Source organism: Chelmon rostratus, chromosome 2 (genome assembly GCF_017976325.1).
Source record: "Chelmon rostratus isolate fCheRos1 chromosome 2, fCheRos1.pri, whole genome shotgun sequence".
Lineage (NCBI taxonomy): Eukaryota > Metazoa > Chordata > Actinopteri > Chaetodontiformes > Chaetodontidae > Chelmon > Chelmon rostratus.
This window is the reverse complement of record NC_055659.1, coordinates 8,209,437-8,228,983: the sequence shown is the minus strand read 5'-3', so window position 1 is coordinate 8,228,983 and position 19,547 is coordinate 8,209,437. Positions and strand designations below refer to the sequence as shown.

Sequence of the window (19,547 nt, the reverse complement as noted above, 5' to 3'; positions counted from 1 at the left end):
CACAGCAGCTTACTCATATAAACCCTTCATATGCTCACCTTGATGTTGTGGTAATCTCCCATTAGTTAGCGCCCCACCCTGCCTGACTTCTGCTGGAGCCTACTGAAGGAATTTGTGGTGTTTTGAAATGGAGCCTTTTTCATTATCTGGATGGACCGAAATCTTGATACGTATCACCATCTAGAGCTTTTTTCCCTCTGCTCATCCCTTCCTCCTTTTCAGAAAACATCCACGCTAAGAAATAAGTAAGTAAACTTATCCAGAGTCAGTTTCCGGAGTGTATAAATCTGAAAACGTAAGCTACGCTCGTTAATGAACCTCGTCTCACTGCGGCAGCTCAGCAGCAGCATCATGACCCGCCATGAAGTCGTTATTTTATGCTCAAATGACCACAACTAAATCATGAGTTTGACTCTATTAAAATGCAGTAGGTCCTCACAGAGAGTCAGACAGACTCTTAAACCATGTGAAAGTTGGAGTTGCATGCCTGAACTGATGCGCCAGAGCCTCTGATGCAGGTTTTTTTGCAAGCCGCAAACGAAAATCAAACCAAAAATTCCATTTGCTGAAGCATTTTATCGGACGGATATCTTTAGGGCCTGAAAAAGCAGGTGTGAATGTCGATTTTCATACTGGAGTGTCAGACTCTTCTCATTTTTTAAGAAGCGACATCTGTTTTAAGCAGGAAGAAAAGCATTTCCCAGCATTAAAAAAATATCCAGGACTGATAACTTCAGTAATAATACGAACTGTGTAGTTATAGAGGCATCTCACTTCTCTGGTGCTTAATCTCATTTTGAAATGAAACCGTTACGTCCACCAGCACCACCCAAGTCTGATCATTCGAACCCTCATACATCCACAGCATCTACAGTGCTGCTCTTAAACAGCAGCAGCAGGAGCAGCAGCCCACCTCCTAAACCCCCCCTTCTCTCTCTGTCCCTCTGGCCTGCTGCTCTGTCTGAGCCATTCAAGCACAGCACCACAGGAGGATTATCCCTCACTCATTGAGAAACACACACACACACACACACACAGTGTTTCCTGCACAGCGCTCCAGGCAGGAAGATCTCAGATCACAGATTAGTGGTCCTCTTCCTCCTGCTCTGCACGCTGATGCTCCGTCAGTCAGCGAGGACGCAGAAATAAAGGAACAGGAGGGGAGACGAGGAGGAGAGGGGCTGGCTGCTGGAGGAGCCCACGTGTCTCTTTTCTCCGAGCTGCAGCCTTAGCCGCTGTTAATGGAGGACTGGGGGTAAGCTTTTGTTGCTTTGGCAAGGGGGCTGCGTTCTCCCTCTCTCCGGGCGTGTTGCCCGTCTTTGTCTCTGGGTTTGACTCTCTTGACGTGTTGATGCTGCTGGCTCGCCGTGCTGCGAGCGGCGAAAGCTTTTCGGTGCCTGTGCACTTGCGTTAGAGGGGATGGGGATTCCCAGTGCTCTTTAGTCTCATCGCATGTTCGTGAGGATGTGGATCTCTGACTGCAGGCTGCACTGATAAAGGAGAACGAGTGAAGAATGAATCAAAGCAATGTGATGGTGATGAAACCTCAGAGTGTGTTGCCAGTGTGTGAGCAGTTTATTGTTTGTCTGTGTGCAATGAATAACTCGGTAGATATTGTACTTTTAATTGGTAATACAATCAGATCCATGGCACTATTTCTGCCTCAGTTTTATCGCTACTTGTTGGCTTTGATGACAAAGTGGAAGAAGCTAGTCAGCGGCTGTTTTCTTGCACTACAGTCTGCCTTTCCGAGAGCCAAGCAAAGGGTTATCCTGAACAAAAGCCCCCTCTCGGTATGTAGCTAATGGATTAACCAAGCGTGATAAACACCCACTCATGCCATGCTCCACGCTGCATCCGGTCGAGGTGTTTGTTTTGCCCTAAGCTGCTGGGTTAGACCGCTGTGCAGGTTTTCCTCGATTAACTGGATTTTGGGGTCTCCTCACTTTCCTGTGTCTTTCCATCCGATTGTCAAAAGTGTTGCTCCATCCATTGGTCCACGGTTGACCCAAATACCCATGCAGCTCCCACCCCTCCCCCTGACCTCCTATCAAAACACATCGCTGCTCCTTCTCTTTCCATTGTTTCACGTGCGCCTCTTCTGCATCAAGTCCGCCTGCATCAACAGCTTAGGCTCTTTGAGGCGTTTTGATCATCACGAGACAATCATCTGTCAGTTTCTGATCAGCTGGTGGCGTCAGTTAGAGCCGTTCATCCAAAGAGACAGAAATACACAGCAAACAGACAGTGCTGAGCTGGAACAGTGGCGTGAGGTTTCACAAACTTTTGTCACAAATAATTCTTCATTGTGTGAGATACAGGCACATAAACTGTGTCTTGAACAAACAGTTTGACATGTGCGCTAAATGTGAAGCCAGCAGCCAGTTAGCTTAGCATAAAGGCTGGAAACACCAAGTCTGGCTCCTTGCTAAGATAACAAGAATCTGCCTACCAGCACCACTAATTAACACGTTTTATCTCATATAAAAACCATAAGTTGTGGTTTTCAGAGGGGGTTTATACAGGGTTCCCAGGTAACCTGGAGAGGAGGTTGCTGCTTACAGCCAAGAAATAGTTTTGCATATAAACCCTGTAAAACCACAACTTGTAATTTCCACACGTCAGTTTTTTCTGCAGATTAATTAATGGGAATCACATTTTCTCACCTCCAGACAGAATCAGGCTAGCTGTTTCCCCCTGTTTGCAGTCTTTGTGCTAAGCTAAGCTAACCGCTTTGTATTTACCTTACAGACATGAGAGTGATATTGATCTTCTCATCTGCAAGAAATCATATAAGAGATACACCAAAATGTGATGAATTTGTCATTCATCAGAGCTCAGATGACTCATTCTCAGCACACTTTGGTTGTTTTATGAAGCACTGGGGCAGAAATGACCTCACATATCGCAGAACACATCCCGGTAGAAACGCTTTCACAGTGTCATGTGTTTACTGATATTTGGTATTCCAGCGGCAGCGGCTCACTCAAAGTGCAGCTGGCATTTCGCTGCACTGATAACAGTATTTTCAAATAACTCTCCTCGCTGTTTTGTTGTCATCTCATCCTGTCATCCACTGTATTTGCATCCCTGCTTTGCATCTTATCTTGATCTGCTTTCTCTTTTCGTTGGGTCGTTTGTGTTTTGTTTTTTGTTTTGTAATCTTCTGCGTCACCCGCACACGTTCATATGATACTTTTTTTTATCTCGGTGTTGTTTCACTTCACTGATTTATGCTTGTGTTATTATCTAACTAACTAAAACAAGCTTTTGTTATCATATCATAGTGTGGTAGTGCAGTCGAAAGTGAGGATTCATTAAAAAAGTATGTTGCACTCATGTGCAGGTGGGAGGCTCCCATAGCCAAAACTTAAAGGACAATTAAGGTATTTATCAATCTGGGTCATACTTCATACTAACCCTTATAGAGATCCAGGAAACACTGAGTCTGGCAAAAACACATATTAAGACATGTCTGGTCTCCCCCAAAGTAGGTCCCTGCGCAGACAGCTGCAAATAAAAAATCAAGCTAATTCTTATCCTGAATAAAACACAAATCAAACTTTTTTTTAAACCTCAACCCAAATTATGTATATTTAGATTTGTGTGTATGTTGTTGAATGGGCTTAAAAAGTGAAAAGAGATGCGGTCAGAGTCAGGATTTGGAGACTACAGAGGATGTCGTGACTGGAGGCTCTCTGGTTTTAAGAAGCTGCAGCAATAAAAGTCATCGGCAGTGGCTAATTACCTCTTAGCCCGTCATAATTTCAGCACGCTGCGTGAACATTTGGCGTTGCACTTGCTTCTGAAATTGCAGTTTGGGCTGTGAACTGAACCTGAACTGGTGGAGGGGAGCGTGGCACTGATGAGGCTGCAGCAGCACCAGGATGACGTTCATGTTGTCTGTCTGTCTGTCCTCACTCACTCGCCCATTATTTGGTGGTTTTCTTGTGATGATCGGTTTCTGTGCAGATGGATGAGTAGACGCATGGATGGATTTTGAAACTGTGGGCCTCTGGGCACAGACATGTAAAAGGCCTCACACAAGCTGAAAGAGACTCTGATGATGTTTTGTCTCTCTGTCGTCGTCTAGAATCTCTCTGCGGTTATTTCGTGAGTCTTTGTAGTCGTTTTGCATCTCATTTTGCGTCCCCTGCAGTCGTTTCTGCCTCTCTCCAGTTGTTTTGTGTCTCTTTGGCATCTTTTCATTCTGTCTGTAGCTGTTCTTTGCTTTTCTTTGTCATTATTTTGCTTCTGATTTTGAATTTGGCTGTTTTTCTGCGTCTACACTGTTAAGATGTTAAAATGTTAAGAGTCACTTCAAACAGAGGCTCTAGCCCAGGGGCCACTTGATCCTTTGGGCCTGGATGGATGGATAAATAAATAGTTTTGATTTCTTCTCTTTCTCCTCTCACTGTAACAGTCTTTTTGTGTCCCAATTTCATTGTCACCATTAGCAATCATGTCGCAGCTATTAATTTCTGCAGCAGCGTACGGTGTTCCGGTGAGGCCTTGGGATAATGTTAGTTGACTTGAATGCAGGAAGATTACTCTGCAATTAGGCTGCAGTGCTCTGACAGTGAGTCAGTGCTGCTGAAAACTACGAGCCAGTCATGAAATCTATTGACAGAGTGGTCTCAGGGGAATAGAGAGAGACATACCTGGAGGCACTCACAGTGCAGGTTGTGCAGGTTATGAGGGTGATTATGTTTTTTAAGTACCAGATCTGATATCAGTATGTGCAAAGTGTTGTGTAAAGCAAAAAACTCTGGTTTGGACTTCGTACACATGTGAATTATCTTATTCGGCTACTATCTTATCTGCGGTATCTGTTCGCAGGTGTAATTCTCATGATTTGAGGATGATGACATTAGCTGAAGCACCAGTTTGACAGAACAGTAATTTATCAAGCAAAAAACACTCAATTTAATGCCAAATTCATGCAAATATAATTTTGATTCAGACGGTCATGCAACACAAGCATTTTTAACATTTTATCACATTAGGCTGTTGAATATTATGATCGGTATTTATTACTGTTTCTTACAGTTTTATAGATCGGCTGACAGTTCAAATTAAATTAATCAACTACTATTTTAATAACTGATTAATGTTTCTGCTGCAAATACCAAACGTTCATTGGTTCCAGCTCGTCAGTTGTGAGAATTTTCTGCATTCGTGTTTTATATGATTGTAAGCTGAATATTTTTGTATTTTGGTCTGTTGGACAGATGAGGGGAGCAATTTGAAGACATCATCTTGGACTTTTGGAAAATATGACAGGCATTTCTCCTAGTTTTTCAACATTTTATTGATGATTAATTGAAAAACAAGAGGCAGATAATGAAAGTAATTGTTAGTTGCAGCCGTAGTTTCAGACTATGTTTCATAAATTGCTGAAATGAATATGCCATTTGCTCATCAGCCCTGAAGTCACGTCATCTATTGTTCCTTACAAAACAGCTTCATTTTTTCGAATTCTGTGTGATTAATAATCTGTTCCATAAACCTTTCATGTGCAGTGACTTTTTCCTCATTGCATAAGCATTTTGCATCCACTTTGAAATAAGTGACACAACATTTACGGGTACTATTAGAGCATGAACAGAGTATCTAGATGAAGAATATGATGTTGGGATCACATGCGCAGCAGGAATGAGCATTTAATCAAAAACAAAACAAAAAGAAAAACTCGCACAAGCTTGTTTGTTTCTTCATGACTGCACGTTGCTCAATCTGACCTGTGGGACGATCATTTTAGTGAATAATACCAGAGACAGCGTATATGGAAACACTGTTTGCAGCTTCTAAGCATATTTTGTGTGTCCATGTCTCTTTTTACACTCTTCGTGCTCGTCTTCTCTCCCAGTGCATGAGGAGCGTCACCCTGCTGCAGACCGCCACAGCCTGAAGCCGCCCCGCCATATCTGGGACCATGTCTGGAGCCTACGACGAGTCCGCCGGCCAGGACGAGACCACAGACAGCTTCTGGGAGGTGAGACAGCAGGGAACGCGCTTTGACAGATTAGACCTAACTGGGAGCTGACGCTGCCTGGTGATGAACTCACACTGAACCTGCTTCGTCTGGGAGGTGCAAAGACAGATCCGTGGCCTCATTTATCAACTGCATGTAGGCACAGAATCACACACAAACACAGCTCGGATCTGTGAGTTATCAACGTGTGATCGATGGCTGAGCACCTGCAGCTTCATGCGCAGATCTGTTGATGAAATTGTGGTGCTGTTATTTAGTCGTATAAAGCTCATGTTACGCAGCTGTTACACTAAGTGCTCCACTCTACTCACGATTTACTCCTCTGGTCCAGCCTGTGCCGTGGTTGCTCTCTGAGTGTAACCATCAGCGACTTCTCACCAATAATTGCCATTAATTTTTTCATCTCTGGATGGCACTGAAGTGGCACTCTGCCTCCTCCTGTGCCACTGATGTCTCTCTTGTGATACAGTTTTTCAGCACTTTCAGGTCCTGTTTATCACCTCTGATAGAGCTCTTATTAGTGATGACACTGTTTGCAGCGTTCTTGAACAAGCATCATGTAAAATTGGTAAATTAAGTTTTTCAGTTTTTTTTTCTGTGTCTTTGAAGGTTGCTTACTTTTCTTCTTTACTTGCTTCCATTAAGGTCCATAATCTGTGTATGCTCACATGTTAAATACCGACTCACTTGTCCATACAGGAAGTTCTTCTGCACAGATTTATTTAAGATAAGATAAGATGGGGTCTGAACCTTTGAGGTCGTAGTTGGCTTCTACATTATTATCATTATGAGCTTGTTAAAGCCTTGTTACTGCTGTACCTGTCTCCAACCACTGCAATGACAGCTACACTGCACAGGTTTTTTTAATCCTCTCCGTAACTTCCACACTGACTCATACAGCTTCTAAGAATAGCAGACAGGCTTGCATCAACTAAATGTCACAAATTGAAGCCATCTGCTATCTGTGTCAAGCAGCGGTTGCTTGTAGTAGCAGACGGTTTGAGCTCCAAATCACATGACAGGAAATAGTTATAAATTGATTAATTAAGGTTTTGTTGTGACTGCTAAAAACGTCCAGTACTCCTTGTACTGTCTCTAATTTTCTCGATTAATCTATTTGTCAAAAAAATGGGAAAAACAACCTAAAGCCTCAGATGATGACATATCGCTTGTTTCGTCTGACTAATAGTCCCAAACGCCAAAAATATCCAGATGAGACAAAGAAAAGCAGCAAATGGTCACATTTGAGAAGCAGGGGAGGGAATATATGTCATGTTTATCAAAATAGTGGCAGAACTGGTTTATTGTTTTAGCTCTTTCAGCTTTCGTGCTGGGTGTCTCCCACGTGATTACATCACCAGCAGCCTCTCCTCAGCACAAACAGTCCAAAGTAATTTGAGAAAAAAAGTTCCCAGCAGTCCATTCATTGTACATGAGAGCTGGTGACTGACAGGAAAAAGCTACAGATAATATTGACTGTCACGTCGCTGCGTGTATGACGGATGGACTTTCAGACAGAGAAGAAGTATTGTTGCTTCATACGGTCAGAGTTTATAATCCGTTTCCTCTCGGACTCGGCTGTGTTTTATCCTCTTCACGTGTATCCTCCAGCCGGGCGGTGCGTGCAGGAATTAGCTGGAGCAGCAAAAGGTGCCTGATTCCAGCACACAGTCGCTCCATCACAGTCACAGGTTGCGTTACGGCGGTGCTGCTGCAGTGCTGCCTGCTGATCGCTGACTCGGCTGGCTGCTGATGAAGCAGGGGGCTGGTGTGGAATGCAATCACTTGTGCTGCAGCTGCATTCATTGGGTCCACATTTGAGATTTGTCGAGGGCCATTTTCACAATGAGGTAGAGGAAAACACCTATTACACATTCAGCAAAGATGCAGGGCTTTTTTTCTCTGTCACCAAGGTGTGAAATGGATGCAGAAAGCTGGGCTTTTAACCGTTTTCTCCCTCTCGCTGTACATCTGGGCAAAGCTAATAGCGCTCTGGGAGGTTCCTCCTCCTGCGTCCATGGAGAGTTGTAAATTATATGACATTAACCCACCCTCTGCTTTCATTGCATAACTCCACACACACCAGTAATCTCTTCCCTGCTGTTCCCTCCTGCCTATTCAATGCATCACCTGCAGGCTGAGAGAAGAATTCCTTTTAAAGGCGTCGCCTCACACATTCTTTCTAATGACAGCAATACAGTATACAGCAGGTTTCTCAGTAACACAATACTGCTATGATGCCCTCCTGCTATCCTCAGCCATGATAGTCAATAATGAGTTATTGTTATAATTAGCAGACAGTTTGTTCCAACAAGAAACAACAGGACACTGCAAAATCTTTTAAAGAAGCACAAGGGTTTTACCAAAAATAACATAAATCACAAATTCCATTTTCACTAATCAAAGCCTTCAGATTATCTTTTTGCTTAATCTTCTCCAAACAGGAAGTGGGTTTGTTTCCTTTGGTCCAAACCAGGTCAGGCTTTATGCTAAGCTATGCTAATTACCAGCAGTAAATCAATACCTGACCTTGTATTAATAACCAGGGCAGGCTCAGAGCCTTCCAGGAGAACACAGTCATATAAATTTACGCAAAGTAACTTTCGACATTGTTCTTCTGTAAGGTTGGGAACTACAAACGCACAGTGAAGCGGATTGATGATGGTCACCGGCTCTGCAATGACCTGATGAACTGCATCCAGGAGCGTGCCAAAATCGAGAAAGCCTACGCACAGCAGCTGACCGAGTGGTCCAAGAGATGGAGACAGCTGATAGACAAAGGTAAGTGGCGTTTCACACTCATGTGATGTAATACCTGTGGGTGGGTTGTTCCCGTGTTCTGATGCTACACTCAGCTCGCTCGCCCTCTGTCCTCCACCAGGGCCTCAGTACGGCTCAGTAGAGCGAGCTTGGGTGGCGGTGATGACGGAGGCGGAGAAGGTGAGCGAGCTTCACCAGGAAGTGAGAAACAGCCTGGTCAACAAGGACTTTGAGAAGGTGAAGAACTGGCAGAAAGACTCCTATCACAAACAGATGATGGGAGGATTCAAGGAAACCAAAGAGGCAGAGGAGGGCTTCAAGAAGGCCCAGAAACCCTGGGCCAAAAAGCTAAAAGAGGTGAGGAAGTGTCTCCTCTCATGAATATTCATTCAGGTGTTCTTAACCTGTCTACAGATATTAAAGGGCCAGTTCATCCAAATTACAGAAAAAACCCCAGAAATGTATTTTATTTGCAGTAGTTTTGAGATCTGCATCTTTGACACCCAAAGCCACAAATAGTGAATGGTATCTAGTTTGTGTTGCTGACAGCTACACTACAAAAAGTCAACAGTAACCAGGATGTTGTTTTTGAGAAGATGAGTTGCTGTTTAGTTTTTCAAACATCATTTTCCAGTGACATGAAATCTTTTCACCTCATTTTGAACTGCGGTGGCAGCAGATACCTCACAAATAAAACAATTATTTTTTATAATTCAGGCGATTTAACACTTTTATTTGTTACTTTTGATCTCAGAGTCGACTAAAATGATTAATTTCAAGAAACTTTTCTTGACTTGAGAAGTGAGAGAACTTTTACAACTAGTAAAGAAGCTGGTAACTACTTTCTTTCAGTCAGCTGTCAGCTTTATTTTAGAGGTGAAACCATTTGTTGATCATCAGAAAAATGATCAGCAACTAGTCTGATTAAAATTATTCTCCAAACAAAAAATGCCATTTTTTCCCTCAGTTTCAGCTCCCAGTTCGTGAGGATTTCGTGCTTGTCTTTGTCTTATGTGATGCAAACCAAATATCTTACGGTTTTGGACCGTTGGTTGGGCAGAACAAGCAATTAAATATCTTTACCTTTATGAGCATTTTTCAAAATCTTTAGAAATGTTAAAAAGAAAAAAGAGTCATCAGATTAATCAGCAGTGAAGATAAAAGTAAGCTAATGCCCCATTTTATTTATCAGGAGTTCATAACTGACAATTACATGCTTGTGTGTATTTCTCATGTGCTGATTTAAACAACATCGTGATAAGTCCAAAAATTGTACATCATCTTGCTCCTTTAGCTCGAAGCTGCCAAGAAGTCCTTCCACATGGCCTGCAAAGAGGAGAAGCTGGCGTCCATCAGAGAGGCCAACAGCAAGGGAGAGGCCTCTGTGACCGCTGACCAGCAGAAGAAACTGCACGAGAAAGTGGACAAGTGCAAACAGGACTCCCAGAAGGTGAGAGCCTCAGCTGCCGCAGCGCGAACAGGCCCGCGGCATCGTCGGCATGCAAAAGCTGTTTTCCACAATCAAGCCCAAAAGCAAATCAGCTCACAGGCTATTTTAAGTAGTCAGGGCGGCGCTGTTAATGTGTGACAGCGTACCGCACCTCCCCCTCCATGTTTCTCCCTCACCTCTCCAACATTAGCTGTTCTGGCCTGAACTGGACTTTGACAGCCTTGAACTTCACATTCTTGGACTAAGATTTTTTCTTGTGCTTGAAGACACATTTGTTGTCCTTTCCAGGTTAAACGGCTTCACGTTCAACCACACAACCGAAAAACAGGAACATGTGGACAAGACGTGTGAAATGTCGTATATAACCGTACATAACTAAGTTTGTTGCGTGTGTGCATGTTGCCACCCAGGCCAGGGAGAAGTATGAGAAGGCCCTGGACGAGCTGAGTAAGTGCACGCCGCAGTACATGGAAAGCATGGAGCAGATGTTCGATCAGTGCCAGCAGTTTGAAGAGAAGAGGCTGAGCTTCCTCAGGGAGGTGCTGTTGGACGTCAAAGGCCACCTCAACCTCACAGAAGACGAAAGGTTTGACAAGTTTAAAAAGGTTAACACGATGAGACACGGCCATCGGCCAATCACTAAATCCTCGCTGTCTTCTCGCAGTTACGCTACAGTATACAGAGAACTCGAACGCACCATCACATCAGCCAGCGCGCAGGAAGACCTGAAGTGGTTCAGCAACACCCACGGCCCCGGCATGCATATGAACTGGCCGCAGTTTGAGGTACAGAAATATCATAGCAAGCTACAGTTTTAAGATGTTATATCATAAAGCAGCTTTCTGCTATGTACACTGTCCAATCATTAGAGGAATAGTTTGATATTTTGCTTATTTGCATTCTCATTGCATTGAGAGTTAGAGGAGAAGATTGATACCACCGTCATGTCTGTATGCTAATTATGAGCCAGCAGCAGCTTAGCTTATCTTAGCATCAAGCCTGGAAGCATAAGGAAACAGTAACTCTGTCCAAAAGTCCATCAAAGTTAGCTAATTAACATGTAGTTTGTTTAATCTGTATAAACCCCAGTGGTGGAGGAGGTATTCAGATCTAAATTAAAGCACTAATAACACACTATAAAAATACTGTGTGTCAGGTAAAAGTCCTTATTGGAAATGTTGCTTAAGTAAAAGTATGTACCATTAGTAGAATCAGGAAAATGTACTTGAATAAGATTAAACAAAAGAAAGATTTAAGAAAGATAAAAACAAAGATTACTAATAAAAGTTGAAGATACCAAATGGAGAGCTGACAATTTTGCAAAGTGGTAAAGAAAAAGTTGGTTATAGAATACTGAGACAGTGTCCGGCTTTGATGAGCATCATATCATTAATACTCAAAATTAGTTTAGTTCATACTGAGTGATACCTGGAATATAACAGTCGTTACTGTGCAGCGCAAAACAAACTTCACATGTTTCATCTCATGTTCTGCAGGAGTACAACCCAGATCTTACCCATAACATCACCAAGAAAGAAAAGGCAAAGAAAGGTGATGGGGTCATGCTGACTAACATCACAACAGCGGTCGATTATGCTCAGGCTGGAGACCGGGGAAGGTAAGATTACACACTAATATATACACTTATTTAACAGATGCTCTTATCTAGATACACAATATATGCCTGCCCTATAATAGAAGTCCTGTAGTAGCATTAATGGTAATAAAAATACTTGACAACAAGCTACACACACTGAAACAACATAAAACTTGCAAGGTGGTGTTAGAACATCATGACATTTTGCTCGCAGCAGTGATTATGAATGTTCTGCTGAAATGTGCGATGTTCAGTGTCAGCAGCTACGAGAAGAACCAGGCGCACACGGCCTCCACAGAGTGGTCGGACGACGACCAGACGGCCCCGAACTCAGGCAACGACACCAACGGGGGGTCGAACCCCTTCTCCGAAGACGTGTCCAAAGGCGTGAGAGTGAGGGCGCTGTACGACTATGAAGGCCAGGAGCAGGACGAGCTCACCTTCAGAGCAGGTGAGCGTGACGCCTGCTGACTCCTCCCGTGACTGCAAGGTCACTGGCCACACATGAGTACAGTTTGAAATAATAATGTTTAGTATAAAATGTACCTGCAAAATGTTCACTGTCAAAATATTTAATTTGTTTTTCCTGCAGCATCCACTCCTGACAACCAAAGCACGGTTCACGTTTTCAAGATTGTGTTCAGGCAACCAACACAGTTATAACGGATCACAACAGAAATCCAGATCAAGCGTCACGAGACTAACGGAAGCTGTAAATTTACTTAAAGACATAAGTGTTTGGAGCATTAGGTTTGCATATACCTCATGAGACGACATAAATACTGAAGAATTAAGAAGAAGGACTGCTTGATGGCAGTTATTTTGCTACCTCTGGACAGAGCCAGGCTAGCTTTTCCCCCCGTTTCCAGTCTGTATGCTAAGCTAAGCTAACCAGCTGCTGGCTGTAGCCTCATATTTAACAGACAAACGTGAGAGCGGTATCAGTCATCTCATCTAACTCTTGCCAAGAAAACCAATCTGCCTACTACCAAAATGTCAAAAATATTCTCTCAATACTCGAGATTGACCGAAAATAGATATTCCTATCTGGTTAATAAACCCACGCAGGCACAGGGAGAACATGCAGTCTCCACACAGAAAGACCCAACAACCAAAAAAATCTTCAAAAATGTTCATGCATCTTGATGCTTTGTTATGAAACTGGCCATTTATTTAAACCAGCTGCTGCCTCCCACACTGCCAGGCCTGCATGGGCTGAATGTATGATGCTCAAAACATGCTTTTTCTTTTCCTTTGATGTTCTTGTTGACAGCTATAGGATCCATGTTAACACTGACTCTATTAAAGTACTTCCGCTGTACGTTTCTGTCTCCTTTCACCGATAAAGGGGAAGAGCTGACGAAGCTGGAGGAGGAGGATGAACAGGGCTGGTGTAAAGGTCGTCTCGACAACGGGCAGCTGGGTCTTTACCCGGCCAACTACGTGGAGCCGATCTAAGTGTCGGAGGGCAAGCCCAGACTGAGCCGTCCAGTCATAACTGCACATTGCCAGAGACTTGAAAGCGAAGCTTCCTCTTCCCGTCGGGCACAGCGAGCTGTCTTCATCTCAGCACTCATCACAGAGAAGACTTTACTGAAACACGCTCTGTTCAGGATCACATCATCTCCAGATACTGCAACTGAAGCAAAATATTTTAGTCTTTTTTGTGTGTAGCTGTGTTTTGATTTCAGATGTGATGCTAACATGCCATGCAGTATGTTCTCCCATCATAATATTGATATGGTATCATCAGTTGTGCCTGGATAGCCAGAATGAGCTATGATGTGCATTTCATGTATATATTTTAATCTTTTTTTACAGTCTGTATGCTTGTACAGTTTTTTTTTTCTCATTTGATACAGTCTTTTCTTTTCTTTGTGAGATATTTACATGTTTAGTGTAGGAGGAATGGTTTGAAATTTTGGGAAATGTGCTTATTTAGTTAAATATGAAGATAGATACCATGGCAACACATATTTACCATTAACTAGTTGCTTATTAGCACAAATATTAGTAGCACATTGGCACTTTTTTAGACATTATAAGCACGTAGTAATGCCTTATTCTGTGGCTTAGGGTTATTAAAGGTTAGGTTTAGGTTATTAAGATCATAATTCATGTACAGCAACTTCCTTATATACTATCAATACGCAGTTATTAGGAGGTTATTGTGTGAAAAGTCTTAGTTAATGGACTGGTTGTGGTAGGATATGGTTATTAGAATAAGGCATTAAGTGCTTTTTAATGACTAATCAAGAGCCAGTATTCTAGTATATGCATGCTAATTGGTAATTAGTTAATGATCAATATGTGTACCTTAATATAAAGTGCTTCGATACCACTCTTTGTTCATATAGTAAATATGAAGCTATAGCCAGCAGCTGGTTAGCTTAGCTTAGCATAAAGACTGGAAACAGGGGGAAACAGCTAGCCTGGCTCTGTCTAAAGGTAGCAAAATCTGCCTACCAAAACCTCTAAAGCTCACCAGTTAACAAATTATATCTCCTTTGTTAAATGCAGAGAGAAAGACGGCAAGCTAACCAGCTGCTGGCTCTAGCTTCATATTCAGCGCATGGAGCTGAGAGTGGTATCGATCGTCTCGTCTAACTCTCGGCAAGACAGCAAATTAACATATTTCCCCAAACCGTCAAACTGTTCCTTCGGCGCTGTTAGTTGTTTTCCCGCTGCGCTCCACAGCATGTCGCCGAATTAGCATTTCGAAAGGAGATAAAAGTCACCGAGCAGAGCTTCTCTTTGAAATGGAAATATGTACTCTGTGTACTCAAACCGTGCACGGATTGTTTACATTACCCTCCTCCGTCCCGCCTGTTTCTAACAGGGTGCCTGTTATAACCATTACCTGTCATTTAGCTTCCCCTCCTGCTTTGTCTTTACATGCAGACTGTTTTAATTATGCAGGCGCCATGAACAAGAGCTGCCTGGAAACAGAAACTCACAGCTGTTTTTGCACTGAGATTAGCTTCATTTCACGACCAAGGTTTTATTTATTTTTCCCATTTCTGCAGTCAGTGAGATTGTTTACTTTGAGCAAATGTCAGCGACTCGCCATTATCAGCTTCCAGCTCTGATCTCTGTGATTATGTGCATGCTGATGCTCCCACACACTGTTTATCACCGGTGCATGGCCTCAGTTTGTTTCCACCAAATTACTGACAATTTCTTCATCAAATTTAAACTCTAATCAGGACGATGATGATGCCATTGATTGCATTGCGTAACACAGTCAGTCCTGATTGGTCTATTTCCCTGTGCACCAAAACACATGCTGTTAAATATCGGCTACACACGTCTTTACGGTTAAACATTTTAGTTTTAGTCAGAAAATCTAAATCAAACTTTCTTCAAAGATTATGAGTGCATGTGGCAGCACAGTAGCTGTTATATGAGAGTGGTTTGTTACTCCTGGTTACCACAGGTGTGGGTGAAAACTACACCCTCGGCGGCGAGCAGCGCCGGTGTTCCCTTACTGACGCAGACAGAGAAAGCTGCAACGAGGACAAGAAAGCAGAAAGAGGATCTGCCTCTGAAATATTGATGAGACAATTGGCTTTTCTGCTGCCAGAAAGAAGGTCCAGGAGGGAAACGTCGCCTGTTTCTGCTGCTTCTGTATGCTTTTGTGTTGTTCCTTGTCAGAACTGGATTCAAAGGGGGTGAAATACACATTGCCTTACTAAAACCTACCGCCCCTGCCACTCCAGAGACTCTCAACCGTCACAAGAGAGCTCGCTTCCAGAGAGTCTGACTCATCCAGCTCAGTTTACCCCAACACGACACCCAGGCCCTCTCTGTCTGATTGATGACATGAATTTAAAGGCTTCAGCGTCTTAACTTACTTTTAGCTGTATTTGAAACAGAACGGGACTGCTAACGAGTGTAGCGTAAAAGCAGACGTGCAAAGCCACGACTGCAGCATCCACTGTGAAACTCCTGCGATACGCTGAAGGTTAATCATATTCCAGAAAAAGATACTCAGATGCTCCTTTCTGTCTTTTGCTCATGCTGGAAACGTCGACCTGCAACGTTGAGGAAATCTTTCTAGGCCTTTCTCTCTTTCTCTCTTTCTGTCTTTCTTTCTTTCTGTCTTTCTTTCTTTTATTTTAGCATAGTCGGCCTAATAGCTGTAATTTCCAAACTGTAGTGCCTGTTCATCTGCATAAGCAAAACAATAAAAGACGTCATCAAAAAAAAAAAAACTCTCTGTAAAGCTCTGTAATCCTGACGTAGAAACGTGAAGCACAATTTGAGCTTGAACATTTGACTTGTTGATGTTTATTTTGGCATATAAATGCATAATTTCTCAGAAAACAGCATGTTAAATGTGCAGTTAAAACAAAAGAGCTAAAAACGAAACGTCAGCCAAACAGCTAGCTAAATCCTGCTAAAGCTAGCTACAGATAGCCACAGTTCCCCTTGACTGAAGCCCCTAACTGCTGAATGAACGGATTAATATAAGATTAATATCTTGGTAAATTAGTCAGTAAATACGAGAGAAGCTAAACACAGTCATGTAGAATAAAAACAAACTCGTCCTGCTAAAAAGCTAACTAGCCTAGCGTTAGCTTAGCAGAGCAGCAGTAACTGCCAGATTAGCTTTTGACGCTTGTGGAATTCACAATAAGGTGAAATCAAGCTACTTAAAAAAAAAAGACTTTTTAAAAAACATATTAAGGTGTTAATTAGATGGAAAGCTGAGGGAACAAATTTTCTCAATACCTTCCCCTCCATTGTATGTATTGGCATAAAATTTTCCAGTGCAGTTACAAAATGTAATTTAGTATTCAGATCCCCTACTTAAGTAAAAGTAGCAATATCACATTGTAAAAATACTCGATTACAAGTTCACTGCCTTAAAAAGCAACATAGCAAAGTGTAGGCTTGCTTAAAATAGCAAAGTGGAGTTATTTTGTATGTCAAATCTTAATCAATAAAGTGAACATCAAATAAATGAAGTAGTTCTAAAATAAAATATAATAAAATACTCAAGTACCTCAAATTATACATGACTTGAGTACAAGTGATAAGTTACATTCCACCATGTATATCTTAGCTTTGCTAGCCTTGTTAACTTGAAAAAGGACTAATAGGAAAATATGAGAATAATAAGACTTTACTCATTTCATCTCCATCCTTGACTCATTATTTGTTGTCACTTTACAACAAATTCAAAAACACATTCAGGGTCTGTGGTGGAGGAAGTGCTCAGATCCTTTACTGTAGGAAGAGTCCCAATAAGACATCGTAATCTTTTTCAAAATGACATAAGGTCATCAAAGGTAAAGATAAAATACCCTGCTGACTGATATATTTATGATGTTGTTAGACAGTTAATTCTAATGCATCATGAACAGCAATTTACTGTTGTAGCCAACAGTAATAACTAACTATAGCTGTCAGAAAAATGTAGTAGAGTAAAATGTAAATAACCAAGTACAAGTGCTAACATGCATAATTCAAACCAAACAACTGGCAATTGTCAAAATGCTATTTTTTTATTCATATAGTCCAACAGATTATAAATAAATGATGTCAGTGAAGCAGCTCCAGGCTTCAAACTAAATGAATCTTGACTCTTAGGTTTCTGTTTTTCTGAAGCTGTACAATAAAGTGTAAATGCATTTCCCAGACAAACTGAGCAAGGCCATCTCTTAAATTAATTTGAACAAAGTATTTAATGGTGCCAGTCTGAGCGTCCTCGCCTTTAATCTAGTCTGAGAAAGACTTAATTTAAGGTTAAGGCTGTGGCTCCCATCTGCTGTGGCCTTCTGTGTGTAATGTAATACCAGAAGCTGCCACTAGAGGTCAGTAGTAACCAGATTCAGCTCTTTGTCGGGCAGGTGTGAAGAGATGTGTCACGTTAATGATCACGCTGAGAGTCAGATTCCCTCAGGCAACCACAGTTCTTCACAATCAAGTTTAAGCAACACACCTGCTGCCAGTTAAAGGACCAAAAAAAAGTCTCATAGTGCCACAGGAGTCTGTTTCCTCAACAAGAACATAAAAAATTACCTGTGACTACAGGTTGATTTTCAGTTTTCCAAACTTTAATGATATGATGATTCACTGACTTGCAGATTTTTGGTGATGTAATAACTCATTAGACATTAATCAAATTAAATTGATGACATTTGTAGTTATTATTTGATAATATTTAGTTTAGTTCTAAGCACATTTTCCATTTGGGCATATTGTTAATTTTCTCATTTACAACCACAAATACAGACATATTGGTAATACTTTTATAAAAATTATAATTTTATCTTTTTAACCTTCTAAAGCAGAAAATGTAAATCCCTCAAAATTAAAATGCAAAAGTTTCTTTCTAAACTTTTTGTCACATTTTGTGAGAAATTTTTGGAATAATTTATTGTTGAAGAAGTAGAAAGAAAAAAGGGTAAAATCAGAGTCAGAGGTTAAAAATGATTGCACATCTGTGCAATGTTATATACAATACAGCAGATTTCAGGAATAACTTTGGGAAACTGGGAACTAAAGTTTATGTAAACAAGAACAAGACAGCGCAGGGAAAATGGGTTAAAAGGAGGCAATGTTAAAATAAATACTGTAAATTTCTTTTGTGGATAGATTTCTTTTGATCATATTTATTAGAGCTTGTGTGTTGGCTTGGCCTGAAGGGATGGGTGAGGTCTATTAATACATTCTACCCACAGTCTTTATAAGTGCAGGCGTCACTCTGTTTGTGTTCTACGGGTCTGTTACTCTCTGAGGCGTTACACATTTGTCAGTGTATCACCACATCATCACATCATCATGGTGCCAGCAACTGAAATAATCATATAGATCATCACGCAGCCACGTCCTTTCACCTAAAGGCTGACACCTTAACTCCACTTGATCCTTTATTTCCCCCTCTGAGATTTCCCCCAGGACAAGTTTGTCTGTCTCCCACTCATTGCCTGACAGGTACAACACACTCTTAGCTGCAAGATTAAACCGCTCAATATAGCTCAAGGCCACTTTTTCTTGGCAGATACACCCTCTTGCTCACTTCATAGAATAATTATGACACATTTTAAAACCTGTTGGACCTCATGAAAGAAAGAACAGTTACAGGTGAAAAAAAAGATTAAATGTCAATGAAGATCTGAATCAGAAAAGAACAAACGATAAAAAGCGCAACCCTGATTCAACCCTGGGACGCCATGTTAAACAAATAAAATGTCAAATATGATCACTTACTAATCCTTTTTCCACAGTTGAACACAGCACAAAGACGACACAAAGTTTAATGTTTCACCTCATCAACCTCACTGAATTTTGTAAATATGTTTATTCTGAGTTTAATGCAGCAACATGTTTCAAACAAGTTGGGACAGGAGCAACAAAAGACTGGCAAAGTTACGGAATAATCCAAAAACACCTGTTTGGAACATTACACAGGTAAACAGGTTCATTACTGAGTATGAAAGAGGCATCCTCGGAAGGCTCAATCCTGGCAAATAGTTCAAAAGTTAAACAGTTTAAGGGGCAAGGTTGAAAAACTTTGAATGCTGACATGCTTCTATGAGTGGGCTGAGGAGCTGTCTGTAAGCACAGTTTATTGCTGGATCTGCAAATGCAAGTTAAGACTCCACCATGCAAAGCAAAAGCCTCATATCAACAACATCCAGAAAGCTGCCGACTTCCCTGGTGTTCACAGACGATGGTTTTTGGAAGTGTTCCTGAGGCCATGCAGTGATGTCCGCTACAGTCTGAGGGCCTGAAGA

At 41.7% G+C, this 19,547-nt stretch overlaps 1 protein-coding gene across 2 annotated transcripts; it reads left to right on the top strand.

Moving 5' to 3' along the window:
- The first annotated feature begins 5,935 nt into the window (after window positions 1-5,935).
- On the top strand, window positions 5,936-13,260 carry pacsin1b (protein kinase C and casein kinase substrate in neurons 1b). Of its 2 annotated transcripts, XM_041957806.1 has the most exons (10): window positions 5,936-5,995; window positions 8,620-8,776; window positions 8,877-9,112; window positions 10,050-10,205; window positions 10,616-10,791; window positions 10,870-10,990; window positions 11,702-11,823; window positions 11,875-11,905; window positions 11,950-12,253; window positions 13,151-13,260. In XM_041957806.1, exons 1-10 carry the CDS (start codon window positions 5,936-5,938, stop codon window positions 13,258-13,260), a joined length of 1,473 nt encoding a protein of 490 aa, XP_041813740.1. The 2 variants fall into 2 exon arrangements, with proteins under 2 accessions (XP_041813740.1, XP_041813748.1); XM_041957814.1 differs by lacking the exon at window positions 11,875-11,905 and having other exon boundaries at window positions 12,057-12,253.
- Window positions 13,261-19,547: the final 6,287 nt, after the last annotated feature.